The sequence below is a fragment of the Oncorhynchus gorbuscha genome, linkage group LG10, assembly GCF_021184085.1.
Source record: "Oncorhynchus gorbuscha isolate QuinsamMale2020 ecotype Even-year linkage group LG10, OgorEven_v1.0, whole genome shotgun sequence".
NCBI lineage: Eukaryota > Metazoa > Chordata > Actinopteri > Salmoniformes > Salmonidae > Oncorhynchus > Oncorhynchus gorbuscha.
The window spans coordinates 14,386,884-14,410,883 of NC_060182.1; the positions used below are offsets into that span (position 1 = coordinate 14,386,884).

The following is a 24,000-nucleotide window of genomic DNA, read 5'->3' on the forward strand; positions in this document are numbered from 1 at the left end:
CTTGGGGGAGGGCTAGAGGGAGGACTAGAGGGAGGACTAGGGGAATGGCTAGAGGGAGGGCTAGGGGAGGGCTAGGGGAAGGGCTAGGGGAGGGCTAGTGGGAGGACTAGGGGAATGGCTAGAGGGAGGGCTAGGGGTGGGCTAGGGGAAGGGCTAGATGGAGGACTAGGGGAGGGCTAGAGGGAGGACTAGGGGAATGGCTAGAGGGAGGGCTAGGGGAGGGCTTGGGGAAGGGCTAGGGGGAGGGCTAGGGGAGGGCTTGGGGGAGGGCTAGAGGGAGGACTAGGGGAACGGCTAGGGGAAGGGCTAGAGGGAGGACTAGGGGAATGGCTAGAGGGAGGGCTAGGGGAGGGCTAGGGGAAGGGCTAGGGGGAGGGCTAGGGGAGGGCTTGGGGGAGGGCTAGAGGGAGGACTAGGGGAATGGCTAGAGGGTGGGTTAGGGGTGGGCTAGGGGAAGGGCTAGAGGGAGGACTAGGGGAACGGCTAGGGGAAGGGCTAGAGGGAGGACTAGGGGAACGGCTAGGGGAAGGGCTAGAGGGAGGACTAGGGGAACAGCTAGGGGAACGGCTAGAGGTAGAGCTAGGGGAACGGCTAGAGGTAGAGCTAGGGGAAGGACTAGGGGAAGGGCTAGGGGAAGCGCTAGAGGGAGGGCTAGGGGAAGGGCTAGGGGAAGAGCTAGGGGAAGAGCTAGGGGAAGAGCTAGGGGAAGGGCTAGGGGAAGAGCTAGGGGAAGGGCTAGGAGTAGAGCTAGGGGGAGGGCTAGGAGTAGAGCTAGGGGGAGGGCTTTGGGGAAGGGCTAGGGGGTGGTATTTGGGGTTGGGCTAGGGGAGGGCTAGGGCTAGGGCTAGGGGAAGGGCTAGGAGAAGAGCTAGGTGAAGGGCTAGGGGAGGGCTAGGGGGAGGGCCAGGGGAGGGCTAGGAGAAGGGCTAGGGGAAGGGCTAGAGGAAGGGCTAGGGGAAGGGGTAGGGGAAGGGGTAGGGGAAGGGCTAGAGGAAGGGCTAGGGGAAGGGCTAGAGGAAGAGCTAGGGGAAGGGCTAGAGGGAGGGCTTGGGGAAGAGCTAGGGGAAGGGCTAGGGGAAGGGCTAGAGGAAGGGCTAGGGGAAGGGCTAGAGGAAGGGCTTGGGGATGAGCTAGGGGAAGGGCTAGGGGAAGGGCTAGGGGAAGAGCTAGGGGGGGAGGGCTAGGGGAGGGCTAGGGAAGGGCTAGGGGGAGGGCTAGGGAAGGGCTAGGGGAGGGCTAGGGGGAGGGCTAGAGGAGGGCTTGGGGGAGGGCTAGGGGAGGGCTAGGGGAGGGCTTGGGGAAGAGCTAGGGGAAGAGCTAGGGGAAGGGCTAGGGGAAGGGCTAGGGGAAGAGCTAGGGGAAGGGCTAGGGGGAGGGCTAGGGAAGGGCTAGGGGGAGGGCTAGGAAAGGGCTAGGGGAGGGCTAGGGGTTGGTTTGTGATTTTTTTAAATGATCTGTGGCGTAATCAGGGATTCATTTGCATGCCGAGCCGAGCCAATCCCAGCCAAGCCTGGGATTGGGGGGCGTGGCCAGCCCTGGTCACCTAGGAAACAGCACCAGCAGCAGGCAGAGCAGTGTTGCCATTAGTGATGGGGAGAGGTTGAGAGCTCCTCCACACTCCATAGAGTTTTCCTGCAGCAAGAGAAAGAGAAAGTGAGATGGAGAGAGAGAGAAAGATAAAGAAAGAGAGAGAGAAACAGAGAGAGAGAGAGACAGAGAGAGAGAGAGAGAGAGAAAGAAAGATAGATAGAGAGAGAGATAGAGTCAGAGACAGATTAATTCATGGCCCAGCAAAGGTTTAATCCATTGTTACAGTATGGTGAAGCTATGGTCAAGTTATTGTGTAGTTGTGGTGTGGTTGGGGAATGGTTATGGTTTGGTTACATCTGGGTGGAAGGGGTGGCAGGAGGTTAGGTTGGGCTATGGTTGTGATGTGGTTGTGATGTGGTTGGGTTTGGTTACCTCTGGGTGGAAGGGGTGGCAGGAGGTTAGGTTGGGCTATGGTTGTGATGTGGTTGGGGTTTGGTTACCTCTGGGTGGAAGAAGGTTAGGTTGTGATGTGGTTGTGATATGGATGGGTTTGGTTATCTCTGGGTGGAAGGGGTGGCAGAAGGTTAGGTTGTGATGTGGTTGTGATGTGGTTGTGATATGGTTGGATTTGGTTATCTCTGCGTGGAAGGGGTGGCAGGAGGTTAGGTTGTGATGTGGTTGTGATATGGTTAGGTTTGGTTACTTCTGGCTGGAAGAAGGTTAGGTTGTGATGTGGTTGTGATATGGTTGGGTTTGGTTACCTCTGGGTGGAAGGGGTGGCAGAAGGTTAGGTTGTGATGTGGTTGTGATGTGGTTGTGATGTGGTTGTGATGTGGTTGGGTTTGGTTACCTCTGGGTGGAAGGGTGGCAGAAGGTTAGGTTGTGATGTGGTTGTGATGTGGTTGGGTTTGGTTACCTCTGGGTGTAAGGGGTGGCAGAAGGTTAGGTTGTGATGTGGTTGTGATGTGGTTGGGTTTGGTTACCTCTGGGTGGAAGGGGTGGCAGAAGGTTAGGTTGTGATGTGGTTGTGATGTGGTTAGGTTTGGTTACCTCTGGGTGGAAGGGGTGGCAGAAGGTTAGATTGTGATGTGGTTGTGATGTGGTTGGGTTTGGTTACCTCTGGGTGGAAGGGGTGGCAGGAGTCAGGTCGTCTCCTGTCCTTCTGGAACTTCAGTCGTTCACACTTCAGAGACTCGTTATGTGCAGCCGCAGTCAAGGAACGCATGGGAGACTTCACAGTAGGGCACACTACTGGTCCACATTCAAAGCAGCGTGCCACAATATAAGGAGCACCTCACACAAGCACCGTACTTGCTACAACAATGTATCCCAGACAACATATGACAACAGATCAACGCTAAAGTGAATATTGCTTTGGATAGGAATTTCCCTTCTTTTCATTGCAATTCCATGGTTGTAACTAGGAGCTGTGTTCTTCCAGCAGGCTTGCAGCCTGGCCTCTCTATACTGTAGCTCAGCGTCTGCTATTGATCAGGCCCCCATCACTAGCACAGGCCCTTATGAAACATCACACACGAACGCACTCAGTCACACACACACACACACACACACACACACACACACACACACACACACACACACACACACACACACACACACACACACACACACACACACACACACACACACACACACACACACACACACACACACACACACACACACACACACACACACACACACACACTCCGTTGTGAAACAGTCCATCTGTTAGAGCGCCATGCATTGTTTGAAACCCTCAGCCCTCCAGCCTCAGATCTCGTACCCAAACATGCATGCGCACAGGCACACACGCACACACATATGCACATGCAAACACACATGCACATTCACACACATATGCACACACACACACACACAGCTCTTTCATCCAACTAACGGAGCAAAGGGCAAACAAACTCTCACCAAACCCGCCCGCAAATTAAAGCGATCTCTGTTTTTCCCATCGTTCCTCTCAGAGGATACAAAACAATAACTCACTGACCATAATGATGCTGACACTGGAATTCATGGGGTGAAAAAGGAGAAATAAGTTGTGTGTATCAAAATACATGAGAAGGGAATAACGTTGTTTTTCTTTTTACTGTGTGACAGCCCCTGAATAAGCAGCTGTGGAGCCAACCGAAGGGGCCGTGGGAGGTGATCACTGATCATATTGAAGTCAGACAAGCTTTAATGAAAACCCTGGAGGTTTTGCTACATTTTGCGGTTGGCTCACACACACACTCAAAAACACATTCACTCCCTGAGTTCGAGAGATGTGAAATCAATTCTACCCGTACCTCTGTACTGTGCCACTCATGCCTTACACCACATCCTCTCCCCCTGTTCCCCTGTCCACACCCCTACACATATCCACACCCCACTGTCCCCTATTTCACCCTTTACTCCACCAGTCCACCCCTTCCAACCGGTCTCTGTGATAAGGATATACATGATCTCGATGGGGTCCATGGTGATTGGAGCAGCATCAGAACAGTCACACTTGTTGTCTACCACCACCATGAAGAGATTACTGCTGGGAATCTGCTGGATCACAAATGATCTGCCAATAGGAAAACACATAGGAAGGGAAAGAGCGAAAAAGAGAGAGAGAGATGGAGGAGAAACAGAGAGATGGAGGGGAAAGAGAGAGATGGAGGGGAAAGAGAGAGAGATTAAAGAGAAAGAGAGAGAGAGATGGACGAGAAAGAGAGAGAGATTAAAGAGAAAGAGAGAGAGATGGAGGTGAAAGAGAGAGAGATGGAGGGGAGAGAGAGCGAGAGATGAAGGACAAAGAGAGATGAAGGAGAAAGAGAGAGAGATGGAGGAGAAAGAGAGAGAGAGATGGAGGGGAGAGAGAGTGAGTGAGATGTACACTTCAGATTGACCATGAATATGTATTACAGTACCAGTGTAATAGGGGGACACTTTGAAAAGATTCCAATGGGCATGTGTCAAAAAATATGCCTTGTCTCGGTGTGTTGCACACACACACACACACACACACACACACACACACACACACACACACACACACACACACACACACACACACACACACACACACACACACACACACACACACACACACACACACACACACACACACACACACACACACACACACACACACACACACACACACATACATACATACATACATATTCTAACCCCCCCCACACACACGGCCCCATCCAAGGCCCTCACCGATGAAGTGTTGCAGAATATAAAACACTCCAAAGGAGAGAAATGGGAAGCAGACTCCAGTTCCTCCAGTTCCAGATCTTCCCATGGCTGGGTTTAACTGGCCGAGGAGACACTGTCTGATCTGGCCTCCTGGTTAGTGATTTATGTCTCAGCATAGGGTTTATGAACAGGAGAGGCCGTAAAGATGATCTCTTCTTTCTCTCTCACTCTCTCTTTGTCTTTCTCTCTGACCCCCTCTCTTTTCCACCGACTGTGATTTATGTCTCTCACTGTAATGCATTTATCACTAGTGCATCTCCTCAAAGGAGAGGAGACACGCACGCACGCTCGCCTGCACACACGCATGCACGAATACAGGATCTCCGCAAAAGAACCTTCAGAGGAAAGTAGCCTGACTAAGTATACAGCCTCTCCAGCTTAACATACCCTAGTCTAACCCAGTCCAACCCAGTTACCCTAACTCAGCCCAGACTAACCCAGTCCAACCCAGTTTACCCTAACTCAGCCCAGTCTAACCCAGTCCAACCCAGTTACCCTATCTCAGCACAGTCTAACCCAGTCCAACCCAGTTTACCCTAATTCAGCCCAGTCTAGTTTTAGAGGCCCCCATCTTAGCTGTGCAGAGAAATGTTTGAATTTTTAAGCCAATTTCCTGCAATTCTACATGGAGCTGAGAGACATTTTTGTAGTTTGAAAGCTAATTATCTACGATTCTACACATTATGTCATGGAGCAAATATAAAATTTTCCCTGCAACTCTATGCATTTTGCTCAAACATAATAACAAAATCTATACTGCTAAATTCATTGTTTGGGGAATTTTCACTGATTGTGTAGATTTTATTTTGTTTATTGTTAGTTCTCAAAGATTATATTATGTAGCTCTATTATAATTTTCTACAAACATTACATCTTCTTTAAGTCTTTTAAGTTTACACTGAAAGTGTTTTTCCATCCCGAAAATGAATTTATAAAAAAAGCAGTTTACACTGTTTGGACTAGGCGACCCAAAAACACGCTGCCCAAGGATACCAATTGCAAAAAAATCCCTGTCCAGCACAGTCTATTCAAGCCCAGTCCATCCTAACCTAACTCAGCACAGTCTATTCAAGCCCAGTCCATCCTAACCTAACTCAGCACAGTCTATTCAAGCCCAGTCCATCCTAACCTGACTCAGCACAGTCTATTCAAGCCCAGTCCATCCTAACCTAACTCAGCACAGTCTATTCAAGCCCAGTCCATCCTAACCTAACTCAGCACAGTCTATTCAAGCCCAGTCCATCCTAACCTAACTCAGCACAGTCTATTCAAGCCCAGTCCATCCTAACCTGACTCAGCACAGTCTATTCAAGCCCAGTCCATCCTAACCTAACTCAGCACAGTCTATTCAAGCCCAGTCCATCCTAACCTGACTCAGCACAGTCTATTCAAGCCCAGTCCATCCTAACCTAACTCAGCACAGTCTATTCAAGCCCAGTCCATCCTAACCTAACTCAGCACAGTCTATTCAAGACCAGCCCATCCTAACCTGACTCAGCACAGTCTATTCAAGCCCAGTCCATCCTAACCTGACTCAGCACAGTCTATTCAAGCCCAGTCCATCCTAACCTAACTCAGCACAGTCTATTCAAGCCCAGTCCATCCTAACCTAACTCAGCACAGTCTATTCAGCCCAGTCCATCCTAACCTAACTCAGCACAGTCTATGCAAGCCCAGTCCATCCTAACCTAACTCAGCACAGTCTATTCAAGCCCAGTCCATCCTAACCTAACTCAGCACAGTCTATTCAAGCCCAGTCCATCCTAACCTAACTCAGCACAGTCTATTCAAGCCCAGTCCATCCTAACCTAACTTAGCACAGTCTATTCAAGCTCAGTCCATCCTAACCTAACTCAGCACAGTCTATTCAAGCCCAGTCCATCCTAATCTAACTCAGCACAGTCTATTCAAGCCCAGTCCATCCTAACCTAACTCAGCACAGTCTATTCAAGCCCAGTCCATCCTAACCTAACTCAGCACAGTCTATTCAAGCCCAGTCCATCCTAACCTGACTCAGCACAGTCTATTCAAGCCCAGTCCATCCTAACCTAACTCAGCACAGTCTATTCAAGCCCAGTCCATCCTAACCTGACTCAGCACAGTCTATTCAAGCCCAGTCCATCCTAACCTAACTCAGCACAGTCTATTCAAGCCCAGTCCATCCTAACCTATCTCAGCACAATCTATTCAAGCCCAGTCCATCCTAACCTGACTCAGCACAGTCTATTCAAGCCCAGTCCATCCTAACCTAACTCAGCACAGTCTATTCAAGCCCAGTCCATCCTAACCTAACTCAGCACAGTCTATTCAAGCCCAGTCCATCCTAACCTAACTCAGCACAGTCTATTCAAGCCCAGTCCATCCTAACCTAACTCAGCACAGTCTATTCAAGCACAGTCCATCCTAACCTAACTCAGCACAGTCTATTCAAGCCCAGTCCATCCTAACCTAACTCAGCACAGTCTATTCAAGCCCAGTCCATCCTAACCTAACTCAGCACAGTCTATTCAAGCCCAGTCCATCCTAACCTAACTCAGCACAGTCTATTCAAGCCCTGTCCAATTTAACATAACCTGACTCAGCACAGTCTATTCAAGCCCAGTCCCTCCTAACCTAACTCAGCACAGTCTATTCAAGCCCTGTCTAATTTAACATAACCTAAATCAGCACAGTATCTCCAAGTCCAGTCCAACTCAGCCCAGTCTAACCCAGCCCAGCCTAACCTATTCTAACTCCGCCCAGTCTAACCCAGCCCAGCCTAACCTATTCTAACTCAGCCCAGTCTAACCCAGCCCAGTCCAACCTATTCTAACTCAGCACAGTCGAACCTATTAACCCAGCCCTAACCAATTCTAACTCAGCCCATAACCTGACCCAGCCTAACCTATTCTAACTCAAGCCCAGTCTAACCCAGCCCAGCCTAACCTATTCTAACTCAGCCCAGTCTAATTCAGCCCAGCCCAGCCTAAATTTAACTCAGCCCAGTCTAACCTAGTCTAAACCCAGCCCAGCCTAACCTATTCTAACTCAGCCCAGTCTAACCCAGCCCAGCCTAACCTATTCTAACTCCGCCCAGTCTAACCCAGCCCAACCTAACCTATTCTAACTCAGCCCAGTCTAACCCAGCCCAGCCTAACCTATTCTAACTCAGCCCAGTCTAACCCAGCCCAGCCTAACCTATTCTAACTCAGCCCAGTCTAACCTAGTCTAACCCAGCCCAGCCTAACCTATTCTAACTCAGCCCAGTCTAACCCAGCCCAGCCTAACCTATTCTAACTCCGCCCAGTCTAACCCAGCCCAGCCTAACCTATTCTAACTCAGCCCAGTCTAACCCAGCCCAGCCTAACCTATTCTAACTCAGCCCAGTCTAACCTAGTCTAACCCAGCTCAGCCTAACCTATTCTAACTCAGCCCAGTCTAACCCAGCCCAGCCTAACCTATTCTAACTCCGCCCAGTCTAACCCAGCCCAGCCTAACCTATTCTAACTCAGCCCAGTCTAACCCAGCCCAGCCCAGCCTAACCTATTCTAACTCAGCCCAGTCTAACCTAGTCTAACCCAGCCCAGCCTAACCTATTCTAACTCAGCCCAGTCTAACCCAGCCCAGCCTAACCTATTCTAACTCCGCCCAGTCTAACCCAGCCCAACCTAACCTATTCTAACTCAGCCCAGTCTAACCCAGCCCAGCCTAACCTATTCTAACTCCACCCAATCTAACCCAGCCCAGCCTAACCTATTCTAACCCAGCCCAGCCTAACCTATTCTAACTCAGCCCAGTCTAACCCAGCCCAGCCTAACCTATTCTAACTCAGCCCAGTCTAACCTAGTCTAACCCAGCCCAGCCTAACCTATTCTAACTCAGCCCAGTCTAACCCAGCCCAGCCTAACCTATTCTAACTCCGCCCAGTCTAACCCAGCCCAGCCTAACCTATTCTAACTCAGCCCAGTCTAACCCAGCCCAGCCTAACCTATTCTAACTCGGCCCAGTCTAACCTAGTCTAACCCAGCTCAGCCTAACCTATTCTAACTCCGCCCAGTCTAACCCAGCCCAGCCTAACCTATTCTAACTCAGCCCAGTCTAACCCAGCCCAGCCCAGCCTAACCTATTCTAACTCAGCCCAGTCTAACCTAGTCTAACCCAGCCCAGCCTAACCTATTCTAACTCAGCCCAGTCTAACCCAGCCCAGCCTAACCTATTCTAACTCCGCCCAGTCTAACCCAGCCCAACCTAACCTATTCTAACTCAGCCCAGTCTAACCCAGCCCAGCCTAACCTATTCTAACTCCACCCAGTCTAACCCAGCCCAGCCTAACCTATTCTAACTCAGCCCAGTCTAACCCAGCCCAGCCTAACCTATTCTAACTCAGCCCAGTCTAACCCAGCCCAGCCTAACCTATTCTAACTCAGCCCAGTCTAACCTAGTCTAACCCAGCCCAGCCTAACCTATTCTAACTCAGCCCAGTCTAAACCAGCCCAGCCTAACCTATTCTAACTCTGCCCAGTCTAACCCAGCCCAGCCTAACCTATTCTAACTCAGCCCAGTCTAACCCAGACCAGCCTAACCTATTCTAACTCCGCCCAGTCTAACCCAGCCCAGCCTAACCTATTCTAACTCCGCCCAGTCTAACCCAGCCCAGCCTAACCTATTCTAACTCCGCCCAGTCTAACCCAGCCAGCCTAACCTATTCTAACTCCGCCCAGTCTAACCCAGCCCAGCCTAACCTATTCTAACTCAGCCCAGTCTAACCCAGACCAGCCTAACCTATTCTAACTCCGCCCAGTCTAACCCAGCCCAGCCTAACCTATTCTAACTCCGCCCAGTCTAACCCAGCCCAGCCTAACCTATTCTAACTCCGCCCAGTCTAACCCAGCCCAGCCTAACCTATTCTAACTCCGCCCAGTCTAACCCAGCCCAGCCTAACCTATTCTAACTCAGCCCAGCCTAACCTATTCTAACCCAGCCCAGCCTAACCCAGCCCAGCCTAACCTATTCTAACTCCGCCCAGTCTAACCTAGTCTAACCCAGCCCAGCCTAACCTATTCTAACCAGCCCAGTCTAACCCAGCCCAGCCTAACCTATTCTAACTCCGCCCAGTCTAACCTAGTCTAACCCAGCCCAGCCTAACCTATTCTAACTCAGCCCAGTCTAACCCAGCCCAGCCTAACCTATTCTAACTCCGCCCAGTCTAACCTAGTCTAACCCAGCCCAGCCTAACCTATTCTAACTCAGCCCAGTCTAACCCAGCCCAGCCTAACCCAGCCCAGCCTAACCTATTCTAACTCCGCCCAGTCTAACCCAGCCCAGCCTAACCTATACTAACTCAGCCCAGTCTAACCCAGCCCAGCCTAACCTATTCTAACCCAGCCCAGTCTAACCCAGCCCAGCCTAACCTATTCTAACTCCACCCAGTCTAACCTATTCTAACTCCGCCCAGCCTAACCTATTCTAACTCCGCCCAGCCTAACCTATTCTAACTCAGCCCAGTCTATCCAAGTCCAGTCCAACTCCGCCCAGTCTAACCCAGCCCAGCCTAACCTATTCTAACTCCGCCCAGTCTAACCCAGCCCAGCCTAACCTATTCTAACCCAGCCCAGCCTAACCCAGCCCAACCTAACCTATTCTAACTCCGCCCAGTCTAACCCAGCCCAGCCTAACCTATTCTAACTCAGCCCAGTCTAACCCAGCCCAGCCTAACCTATACTAACTCAGCCCAGTCTAACCCAGCCCAGCCTAACCTATTCTAACTCCGCCCAGTCTAACCCAGCCCAGCCTAACCTATTCTAACTCCTCCCAGTCTAACCCAGCCCAGCCTAACCTATTCTAACTCCGCCCAGTCTAACCCAGCCCAGCCTAACCTATTCTAACTCCGCCCAGTCTAACCCAGCCCAGCCTAACCTATTCTAACTCCGCCCAGTCTATCCAAGTCCAGTCCAACTCCGCCCAGTCTAACCCAGCCCAGCCTAACCTATTCTAACTCCGCCCAGTCTAACCCAGCCCAGCCTAACCTATTCTAACTCCGCCCAGTCTAACCCAGCCCAGCCTAACCTATTCTAACTCCGCCCAGTCTGACCCAGCCCAGCCTAACCTATTCTAACTCAGCCCAGTCTAACCTAGTCTAACCCAGCCCAGCCTAACCTATTCTAACTCCGCCCAGTCTAACCCAGCCCAGCCTAACCTATTCTAACTCAGCCCAGTCTAACCCAGCCCAGCCTAACCTATTCTAACTCCGCCCAGTCTAACCCAGCCCAGCCTAACCTATTCTAACTCAGCCCAGTCTAACCCAGCCCAGCCTAACCTATTCTAACTCCGCCCAGTCTAACCCAGCCCAGCCTAACCTATTCTAACCCAGCCCAGCCTAACCCAGCCCAGCCTAACCTATTCTAACTCCGCCCAGTCTAACCCAGCCCAGCCTAACCTATTCTAACTCCGCCCAGTCTAACCCAGCCCAGCCTAACCTATTCAAACTCCGCCCAGTCTAACCCAGTCCAGCCTAACCTAGTCTAACTCAGCCCAGTCTAACTCAGCCCGGCCTAACCTAGTCTAACTCAGCCCAGTCTAACTCCGCCCAGTCTAACCCAGCCCAGCCTAACCTATTCTAACTCCGCCCAGTCTAACCCAGCCCAGCCTAACCTATTCTAACTCAGCCCAGTGTATCAAAGAGCTCTTTATTTCATGTAATCTGACCAAAGCAGTGGTTCCAATCCAAGTGCGGATGCGTTTACATTTGTTGGATGACATGAAACTAGAGCTCTTTGGCCGAGCACAAGTAGTGGGTTTGGTCGTCAACATGGGAATGCATGAGCACAAAATAACCCCATAACAACTGTAAAATATGGTGTTGGATCTTCGATGTTAAGGGGCTATTTCACTGGTCCTTGGACCCTTGTTAAGGTCAAAGGCATCATGAACTTTACCCAGTAGCAGGACGTTTTGACAAAAAACCTGTTGCCTCTGACAGGAGGCTGAAACATTAGATACATTTCTGTTTCAAAACTGTTTCAAAACTATAAGTCCTACAAACACATGCTTACCACCGTTACAAAGGTAAGAACCTTTGGATTCCAATACAGGTGTGCGATTCAATTACAGAGCCAGAAAACAGCATGCAAAGAAAAGCACAAAAATACATGCATATATATATATATATATATATATATACAGTGCCTTCGAAAGTATTCAGACACCTTGACCTTTTCCACATTTTGTTACGTTACAACCTTATTCTAAAATGGATTAAATAAAAACAATTCCTCAGCATTCTACGCACAATACCCCATAACGACAAAGTGAAAACAGGTTTTGTGAAATGTTTGCAAATGTGTAGAAAACAAAAACAGGAATGCCTTATTTTCATAAGCATTTATGAAATTAAGCTCAGGTGCATCCTGTTTACATTGATCATCCTTGAGATGTTTCTACAACTTGATTGGAGTCCACCTGAGGTAAATTCAATTGATTGGACATGATATGGAAAGACACACATCTGCCTATATAAGGTTCCACAGTTGACAGTGCATTTCAGAGAAAACACCAAGCCATGAGGTCGAAGGAATTGTCCGTAGAGCTCCGAGACAGGATTGTGTCGAGGCACAGATCTGGGGAAGGGCATCAAAAAATGCAGCATTGAAGGTCCCCAAGAACACATTGGCCTCCATCATTAATAAATGGAAGAAGTTTGGAACCACCAAAACTCTTCCTAGAGCTGGCAGCCCGGCCAAACTGAGCAATCGGGGGATAAGGGCCTTGGTCAGGGAGGCCTTGGTCAGGGAGGTGCTCAAGAACCGGATGGTCACTCTGGCAGAGGTCTAGAGTTCCTCTTTGCAGATGGTCGAACCTTCCAGAAGGACAACCATCTCTGCAGCACTCCACCAATCAGGCCTTTATGGTGCCCAGTGAAGGTATCTAAATACTTCCAGAATGCACTGCACTGTATACAGAGCCTTCAGAAAGTATTTACACCCCTTGACTTTTATACATTTTGTTGTGTTCCAGCCTGAATTTAAAATGGATTAAATGTAGATGTTGTGTTCCAGCCTGAATTTAAAATGGATTAAATGTAGATGTTGTGTTCCAGCCTGAATTTAAAATGGATTAAATGTAGATGTTGTGTTCCAGCCTGATTTTAAAATGGATTAAATGTAGATGTTGTGTTCCAGCCTGAATTTAAAATGGATTAAATGTAGATGTTGTGTTCCAGCCTGAATTTAAAATGGATTAAATGTAGATGTTGTGTTCCAGCCTGAATTTAAAATTGATTAAATGTAGATGTTGTGTTCCAGCCTGATTTTAAAACAGATTAAATGTAGATGTTGTGTCACTGTCCTACACAATACCCCATAATGTCCAAGTTGAATTATGTTTTTAGAAAAAAATAATAATAATAATGAACAGCTGAAATGTATTGAGACAATAAGTATTCAAATGTACTTAACAACTCACATAATAAGTTGCATGGATTTTCTCTGTGTGCATAGTTTTTAACATGATTTTTGAATGACTACCTCATCTCTTTTTGAATGACTGCCTCACCACACATTCAATTATCTTTAAGGTCCCTCTGTCGAGCAGTGAATTTCAAACACAGATTCAACAACAAAGACCAGGGAGGTTTTCCAATTCCCCCGCAAAGAAGGGCACCTATTGGTAGATGGGTAAAAATAAAAAAGCAGGCAGTAAGTATCCCTTTGAGAATGGTGAAGTTAATAATTACACTTTGGATGGAGTATCAATACACCCAGTCACTACGAAGATAAAGGTATCATTCGTAAAGCAGTTGCTGGAGAGGAAGGAAGCCACTCAGGGATTTCACCATGAGACAATTGATGACTTTAAAACAGTTACAGAGTTTAATGGCTGTGATAGGAGAAAACTGAGGATGGATCAACAACATTGTAGTTACTCCACAATACAAACTTAAATTACAGAGTGAAAAGAAGGAAGTCTGTATAGAATAAAAATATTCCAAAACATGCATCCTGTTTGCAATAAGGCACTAAAGTAATGAATGAACTACAAATTAATACAAAGTGTTATGATTGGGGCAAATCCAATACAACACATCCCTGAGCACCACTCTTCATATTTTCAAGCATGGTGGCTGCATCATGTTATCCACAAGCACTAGGAAGTTTTTCAGGATCAAAATAAATGGAATATAGCAATGCTGGAAAGACAGAGGATAGAGGAGCAGTTCATTCAGTCTGCTTCTCAACAGACACTAGGAGACAAATTCACCTTTCAGGAGGACAATAACCTAAAACACAAGGCCAATTATACACTGAAGTTGGTTACCATTGAATGTTCCTAAGTGGCCTAGTTAGAGTTTTGACTTAAATCAGCTTGTAAATCTATGGCAAGATTGAAAATGGCTGTCTAGCAATGATCAACAACCAACTTGACAGAGCTTGAAGAATTAAACAAATAAAAATATTGTAAAATTGTACAATCCAAGTGTACACAGCTTTTAGAGACTTTGAGCTGTGAGCCTAAGATGATTCTAACACGTATTGGCTCATAATTATGTAAATGAGATATTTATATATTTAATTTTCAATAAATGTACAAACATTTCTAAACCATGTTTTCAATTTGTCATGATAGGGTTTTGTGTGTGGATGGATGAGAAAAATAATATTTAATAAAGGCTGTAACACAACAAAATGTGGAATAAGTAAAGGGGTGTGAATAATTTCTGAAGGTACTGTATATATATATATATATATTTTCTTTATTTTGCGGGGAGGTTTGGTTCCCAAATTGTCTCCATGTTAGAGAAAAAGACATTTGATAGTCTACATTTGAAATATAATATGTCACCAATGATCCTAAAACAAATAATAACAAAAGGTTAGGACTTTTACCTAATGGTGGCGCTCTAAACATGCTGCCGCTGAGCGATTAACTAATATGTTGTTTTTTAGTCATTGACCAATGTTGGTTCAATCATTTGAATTCCATTTAGTTCTATATTTTTTTGTGAGCCAAACGCTCTGTTTCTCTAGACAGAAATCAAATAATTAATGACAGAAATCAAGACAAGAACTATGTGGGACGCTGGGCTGAAGGCAGTTTTCAGTCAGCAAATATTCAAACTAGTTTAGCTACAATGACTACAATAATCCATTGCGCCTATTCTTTCTGGCTCAGACAGGGATGGATAAACTTTTACGCCTGCTACTTTATGTTAGATACACACAGACCGCATGAGAGAGGAATGTACAAACACAAGGAGAGAGAAGGATAGAGACAGTTCGTGAAAGTATGCCTTTTCTACTTTGAAGAACTAGTACATTATTTTGTCAGACAGCTCTGCAGCATACTTAGGCAGGCTTGCCTAGCTAACTAGGATGACTACAGACAGTACAGTATTTGGAGCACAGAGAGAACGTTGTCTGGCTGGCTTGCTGCTTCTGCCTGATCAGAGATAAGATGATGGCTTTAAGGAGTGAAAATAATCATTCATCAAAAATATACTAAGTCATATACACAACTGAAATATTTTATTATTTCATAGTAATTTCCAATTTCTCTATTGGTGTCTACCCAATGTGGACCTTAAACAGACAATGGAATATTTTCAGTGTTTTGGCAATTGAATGTTTTTTTAACTTCCATTAAAAAGCTCTAAAATAATTGTAATGTCATTATTGTCCCCCGCGATGAAATCGGGAAGGGGGCTGTGGATCGGTCTCCATCCGTATGTATGTTTGTATGTTCATTAGTCTCACGCAATATCTCAGACAAGCACTGGGACGATTTTGACGAAACATGGGCGAATGATGCGTGTTGTCATAGAAATCCGGCATTTACAAAATGACACTGATTGGCCAAAGACGAGAGCTATAATAATTAACTGAAATTTGTAGTCACACTAAAACATGCATAAATTCCCATAGGAACACAGACATTTTAAAAGTGCAGGGCTTGTGCAAAGTGCCATGTCTTCGCATTTTGTCTTAAAGGAATGTACATATGAGGAGATATAGCTGAAGTCGTAACCTTTCACTGATGTAATCTCATCTCATGTATTCCAGTTCGTCCACTAGATCGCAGCAGAAGATGGCGTGACTTGGCCACTTGAAACCAGATGCGTTTGATCTGTGCGAAAATGGCTGAAAGTATTTTCAAGCCTTATGTCATAAAATGACCGTGGCGATCGGGGCTTTTAAGTTATCCTGTAACAATGACATCGCCAGCAGTAAAAAGACAAGTGCTGTAGCTGTGGAATAATCTGTCCCTTTCTATTTTCTGACTGAAATTGACTGAGTGGGTAGAACTTAAGCTCCGCGGACCAGGTACCAGGTCCAAAACAACCGCTCAGAGTTTAACAGGTTACAAAATCTCACATTTTTTGGAGCATACAATATAGCTCAGCATTTAAATGATTTATTTGATACAGTCATTTTTCAAGGGTGTCAATCATTTCAGAGCCCACTGTATGTGTGTACACACACTCAGTGGGGTAAAATACTTAAGTAAAAATACTTTAAAGTATTAGTTAAGTAGTTTTTTGGGGTATCTGTACTTTACTTTACTATTTATATTTTTGACTACTTTTACTTCACTACATTCCTAAAGAAAATGGTGTCCTTTCACTCCATACGTTTTCCCTGACACCCAAAAGTACTGGTTACAATTGGAATGCTTAGCAGGACAGGGAAAAAGGTTCAATTCACACTCTTATCAAGAGAACATCCCTGGTAATCCCTACATCTTCTGATCTGGTGGATTCACTAAACAGAGAACATCCCTGGTAATCCCTACAGCTTCTGATCTGGTGGATTCACTAAACAGAGAACATCCCTGGTCGTCCCTACTGCCTCTGATCTGGTGGATTCACTAAACAGAGAACATCCCTGGTCGTCCCTACTGCCTCTGATCTGGTGGATTCACTAAACAGAGAACATCCCTGGTCATCCCTACTGCCTCTGATCTGGTGGATTCACTAAACAGAGAACATCCCTGGTCGTCCCTACTGCCTCTGATCTGGTGGATTCACTAAACAGAGAACATCCCTGGTCATCCCTACTGCCTCTGATCTGGTGGATTCACTAAACAGAGAACATCCCTGGTCGTCCCTACAGCTTCTGATCTGGTGGATTCACTAAACAGAGAACATCCCTGGTCATCCCTACTGCCTCTGATCTGGTGGATTCACTAAACAGAGAACATCCCTGGTCATCCCTACTGCCTCTGATCTGGTGGATTCACTAAACAGAGAACATCCCTGGTCGTCCCTACAGCTTCTGATCTGGTGGATTCACTAAACACAAATGCTTCCTTTGTCTGAGTGTTGGAGTGTTCCCCTGTCTGTCTGTAAATGATGTCTGAGTGTTGGAGTGTTCCCCTGTCTGTCTGTAAATGATGTCTGAGTGTTGGAGTGTTCCCCTGTCTGTCTGTAAATGATGTCTGAGTGTTGGAGTGTTCCCCTGTCTGTCTGTAAATGATGTCTGAGTGTTGGAGTGTTCCCCTGGCTGTCAAAAACAGTCATAAAAAAGGAAATTGTGCCATCTGGTTTGCTAAATAAAAGGAATTTGATGTATAGCATTTACTTTTACTTTGTACTTTTACTCAAGTATGACAATTGAGTACTTTTTCCACCTCTGTACTTAAGTACATTTAAAACCAGAGAGTTTTAGACTTTTGCACAAGTATTATTTTACTGGGTGACTTTCACTTTTACTTGACACATTCTATATTAAGTTATCTTTTACTCTTACTCAAGTACCACAATTGAGTACTTTTCCCACCTCTGACACACACAAACACACAGAACGGTGCGTTTCTGACACACACACAAACACACACAAACACACACAAACACACAGAACTGTGTGTTTCTGACACACACAAACACACAGAACTGTGCGTTTCTGACACACACACAAACACACACAAACACACAGCGTTGGAGTCAGAGGAGAAAAGTGTCATAGAAGCAATAAGTAGCCCTTTCGCATGGCTCTAACCCCTTAACCATGCAGTATAAACCATGCAGTGTAAACCATGCAGTATAAACCATGCAGTATAAAGAATACCATGACTTCCCTATCAAATACATTTACATTTACATTTAAGTCATTTAGCAGACGCTCTTATCCAGAGCGACTTACCACTCTTGGTCATGTATGAATTATATGCACCACCCGTGTGATACTGTAAACCCTATTAGCAGTGACTAGCACTGGTAACCACTTTATCGAGGGAAAATGTACTTGCTACGACCAGTGGTGGGACAGGTACCCAACTGTCATACTTGAGTAAAAGTAAAGATACCTTAATAGAAAATGACTCAAGTAAAAGTAAAAGTCACCCAGTAAAATTTTACTTGAGTAAAAGTCTAAAAGTATTTGGTTTTAAAATATATTTAAGTATCAAAAGTAAATGTAATTTCAAAAATATACTTAAGTATCAAAAGTAAAAAGTAAAAGTATAAATCATTGCAAATTCCTTATATTAAGCAAACCAGACGGCACAATTTTCTTGTTTTTAAATTTACGGAAAGCCAGGGGAACATACCAACAGTCAGACATCATTTACAAACGAAGCATTTGTGTTTAGTGAGTCCACCAGATCCGAGGCAGTAGGGATGACCAGGGATGTTCTGTTAAGTGTGTGAATTTGACTATTTTCCTGTCCCACTAAGCATTCAAAATGTAACAAGTACTTTTCAGTGTCAAGGACAATGTATGTAGTTAAAATACATTATTTCCTTTAGGAATGTAGTGAAGTAAAATAAAAGTTGTCAAAAATATAAATAGTAAAATAAAGTATAGATACCCAAAAAAACTCCTTAAGTGGTACTTTAAAGTACTTTACACCACTGGCTACGACTGTGAAATGTGATTGTCTCATCTAGCTATCCTAAAATGAATGCACTAATTGTAAGTCACTCTGGATAACAACTAAAATTTAAATGCAAAAATGTATCAAATACAAACCCTGTCTACTATGGACAATGTATACTTTAGTGCACTTGATAACATACACATTAATGTTGACTTACAATGTACAGTTGGAACAGCCACCAGGGATAATCTTCAAGTCTTGTGTTTTAAATGGACTATACCAGAATGTGCTTCGTAAGGACACGTCTCTCAAAGAGGACAGAGTTAGTTGAAGATGACAATTGATGGTCCTGTGTATTGTGGCTAATAGATGTGTGGTATCGCTGCAATAAAACGATTCACTTCTGGAGCCTAAAACCTCAACTATAGCCTCTTTCATAACCTGAGCGCAGGTGTATGATAGTTGCTTCATATAACACACACACACACACACACACACACACACACACACACACACACACACACACACACACACACACACACACACACACACACACACACACACACACACACACACACACACACACACACACACACACACACACACACACACACACACACACACACACACACACACACACACACAGTTATAAACAACACACACACACAGACAACACACACACACACAAAAATCCGCTCTTAAGTAACAAACTAAAAGTTCACTAAATAAACACTGAAAAGTTGTTCAGTGGAGGAGAGCTGTGGAGCTGTGAGAATATATTTCCTACAGGCTAAAACGTGTCCCAATGAAAATAAGAGAACATCTCTCAGTCAGCCACTAACATAAACCAGATGTTTATTACCAACATCCCCTATTACTAATATGAGCTATAAAATTCCATATAGCCAAAATAAAAACTCCATTTCACTTTGTCAAATTCATTGTGCTTTAAAAAGGATTTATAGGAAACCGACTAGTTGGGTTAGACTGAGAGTTCTGCCTGCTCAACTCTAACTGCTTTCATCTACTCTACTGACAACAATGTGATCTTCTCAAAGCATCATCAGATGTTTAATGTGTGTGTTCGTGTGTTTGTGTCTGTGTGTGTATATGTGTATGTGGGTGTGTTTCCGATCCTGTCGCTGATAAATGTAATAAGATTATATTAATCGCGGATTCTCAGTTAGGGTTCAGAGTTCAATCCATCGCTTTTGATTTATTCATATGTATTCAAATATAGGCCTGACACAACTCACCCATTGGCTGTAAATGCTAAAATACCTGGGCCCTCTGGGATGAGCCAATCACAGAGGCTCACTTGGATCTGTGTGGCTTGTGATTAGCTTTAGGGTTCGTTGCCTGGGTGACTTCTCTTCTGTTTGAATATTAGTAAGGCTATACCTTGTGACAGATATCCTGCATGTGTGTGTGTGTCTGACTGCACCCCAACCCGCATTTAATCATGGCACCCAGGGCTGTGGTTACCCTCCTGACCCTGAGAACCAAAGAGAACACACACACACACACACACACACACACACACACACACACACACACACACACACACACACACACACACACACACACACACACACACACACACACACACACACACACACACACACACACACACACACACACACACAAACACACACACACACACACACACAACGTGCACACACACACACACACACACACACACACACACACACACACACACACACACACACACACACACACACACACACACACACACACACACACACACACACACACACACACACACACACACACACACACACACACACACACACACACACACACACACACACACACACACACACACACACACACACACACACACACACACACACACACACGAACGTGCGTACACACACACACAAACACACACACACACATACACACATACACACACAGACAGACAGACAGAGAGAGACACTTCTAAGTTTCCTTGGTAGCCCCACAGCTGGGAGCAATGAAGGGCCCATCGCAGTGATTCAGAGAACACCCCACAATTGCCTGACAGAGAAGCCCAAATTGTTAATGGGGACCACACTAATTTCCCCGTTTCTAAAGGAAGCTTTTTCCTTTTTTTCTACTCATCTCTCCCTCATCTTGTGTTTTGGTCACATTTTAAACTGTGTTTGAGAGAGTGTGTGTATAAACGTGTGAATGTACGTGGGCATGCGAGTGTATAGATCTATGTTTGTCTATAAGTGTGTGACTGGAAAACAAAGAATCCTCCATGGCTGTTAACTGTGATAATCAGCTCTATGCAGAGGTGAGACCAAGTCGCTATTATTCAAGTCACAAGTAAGTATCAAGTTCCAAGTGTAGATTTATTTACAGCTCTTGGTGATCCAATGGTGAAAGCACCATATCATACACAATATACAAGTAGATTTAACAAATATACACAGTCAATAGCCCTAAAGGTATAGCCTCAGTATCAGGCTTTAACCTGTCCTATCTGAGAAACCAAATAGGTCTACATAATAAGCACAAGAAAGCACCAAACAATTACCCAATAGGCAATTACAACCAATAAACTGGTTCTACAATGTAAAGGACATTTCCATATCCATTGTTAAACTTGTACATTTGTCTTAATCAGACGTAATGTTTATTAATGATATTCCACCACCATGCGAACATGTAACAATCATTTTCTCTTATTCAACACCCCGAGTCGAAAACGTGGAGCGTAGGCCGCGTACAGTAGCCTATTTCTATGTGCACTAAGACGCGCATGCTCCTAATACGAACAACAAAAACGACATGGAAATAGGACACAGACACACGGAACTCCGACATGAACATGAACAAAGGAAACTATACATTGAATTAAATAAACAGAACTTCCACCTCATGAGTCTATTGCGAATGTTCACATGTACTATAAACATCGCGCCCACTCAGAGCAGAGTAAGTAACGATTGGCTATAAAATGAAAACGTATCGTAGGCCTATCAAAAGTGAAACAGAAATGTCTAGGTGTTCCAATAAACAGTAAGGTAATGAAACGATTACAGTTTTTTCCAACAGCTTACACACAAAATCTTTTCATGTCACACGATTTCTGAAACCTCTCACTTAAAGTGCAAAACTACACACCAAATATCCAAAACCATAAGCTATTTCTCAGCCTTTGACTCAGTTGTCAATTGCATAAAACACTTTTTTCAAAACACTACACACAATTCTCTACCTAAAACACAAAAATTTAACAGGAAGGGACTTGCTTTCCTTTTCCAAACACAACCAATCAAAATGCTACACTTATTCACTACACACACTCCTCACATGTGCAAACATGTGCAAACACTAATAGCTTAACTGATCATTAACCAATCACTGCTTTACTGTAGTATAGGCCTATAAATAGGTCATAGGTCAGATTACCTGTTTTGAACAATGGATGCCAACAATGGACAGAGAGCAAGAGGAGTAGGAGGGAGAGGAAGAAGAGGACGAGGGCAAAGAAGAGAAGGAAGGAGAGCCATCTCTGATGAGATTAGGGCAACACTTGTTGATCATGTGATCAACCACGGTTTGATCATGAGAGAGGCCGGACTGAGAGTCCAGCCCAACTTGAGTCGATTTACAGTGGCGTCCATAATTCGAACCTTCAGAAATGAGAACAGGTATGCAACTATCTAATGACTATTTTAGCATTACAGTAATGTACTGTAAAATACGTATGACTGCATAGTATTGGATACACATTTGTAACTCTAAGCCATCCATTTACTGCACTGCATTGAATGAATGAGGTTGGTTATCATGCTGTACTACATTTTGTTGTACATTGTTTACAGTTCCTATGCTGAACACATACTGTGTTTGAATTCTGTCCAGAGTGGAAAGGCAAAGACATCATGGAGGACGAGGACACTTGTTTACAGATGTACAAGAGACTGCAATTATAAATATGGTTTTGGCCAACAATGCAATTAGGATTCAAGAGATAAGAGAGCATATCTTGAAGAATGACACCATATTTAACAACATCAATGCTGTAAGCCTGTCGACCACACAACACATCCTCCAACGGCACCGATTGACGATGAAACAACTTTACAGGATGCCATTTGAGAGAAACTCTGACAGAGTCAAGAATATGCGACATGACTTTGTAGAGGTATGTTTGCAACACTACTTCCAGTACTTCAAACATACCATATTTACTAATTTGTATATCCTTTTGTCTGTTACAGAGAGTATTGTGAGTATTGGAGCTGGATGCCCATGTAATTCGCCATTAATTTATTTATGTGGATGAGGTTGGCTTCAACCTCACCAAAACCAGGCGCCGCGGAAGAAATGCAATAGGTCAGAGGGCAATTACCAATGTCCCTGGACAGCGTGGGGGTAATATAACCATGGACAGCGTGGGGTAATATAACCATGGACAGCGTGGGGGTAATATAACTATGGACAGCGTGGGAGTAATATAACTATGGACAGCGTGGGGGTAATATAACCATGGACAGCGTGGGGGTAATATAATCATGGACAGCGTGGGGGTAATATAATCATGGACAGCGTGGGGGTAATATAATCATGGACAGCGTGGGAGTAATATAACTATGTGCTGCCATCACTCAAAACGGGGTCCTCCATCACAATGCCACACTGGGTCCGTACAACACCGGCCATATGCTCACTATTCTGGATGTAATGTACACAATGCTTGTCCCTGATCCAGATCAGGAGCCTGCTGGATTTGTGGTCTTATGGGACAATGTTAGTTTTCACCGGGCTGTTCTGGTCCAAAACTGCTTTGCCACCCATCCACAATTTGTAGTTTTGTACCTTACCCCCATATTCACCTTTTCTAAATCCCATAGAGGAATTCTTCTCAGCCTGGCGCTGGAAAGTGTATGATCGCCAACCCTATGCCCGCATTACGCTTTTCCAGGCAATGGAGGACGCATGTGGGGACATAGAGGTTGCCTCTGTCCAAGGTCGGATACGCCATGCTAGGAGATACTTCCCTCCATGTGGGGACATAGAGGTTGCCTCTGTCCAAGGTCGGATACGCCATGCTAGGAGGTACTTCCCTCCATGTGGGGACATAGAGGTTGCCTCTGTCCAAGGTCAGATACGCCATGCTAGGAGATACTTCCCTCCATGTGGGGACATAGAGGTTGCCTCTGTCCAAGGTTGGATACGCCATGCTAGGAGATACTTCCCTCCATTTGGGGACATAGAGGTTGCCTCTGTCCAAGGTTGGATACGCCATGCTAGGAAATATTTCCCTCCATGTTTGGCAAGAGAAAACGTATCTTGTGATGTGGACGAAGTCTTTGTGGCCAGACCCAGGCCGGAGAAAAGATGAAGCTTAGCACTGGTGACTGCCCCCCCTACCAATTCCTGGACTGCCCCCCCGGGACCCCACACACACAATTG

At 45.4% G+C, this 24,000-nt stretch overlaps 1 protein-coding gene across 1 annotated transcript in view; it reads right to left on the reverse strand.

The window, feature by feature from the left end:
* Positions 1 to 1,339: 1,339 nt before the first annotated feature.
* The window catches only part of cacna2d3a (calcium channel, voltage-dependent, alpha 2/delta subunit 3a), a 442,979-nt gene continuing 420,318 nt past the window's right edge, over positions 1,340 to 24,000 (reverse strand). The window contains exons 37-39 of the mRNA XM_046364965.1: positions 3,984 to 4,096; positions 2,648 to 2,730; positions 1,340 to 1,632 (exon numbers count right to left, since the gene is read on the reverse strand). Of these exons, the coding sequence (XP_046220921.1) occupies positions 1,540 to 1,632; positions 2,648 to 2,730; positions 3,984 to 4,096 (289 nt within the window). The 3' untranslated portion in view covers positions 1,340 to 1,539. The remainder of the gene's footprint in view (positions 1,633 to 2,647; positions 2,731 to 3,983; positions 4,097 to 24,000) is intronic.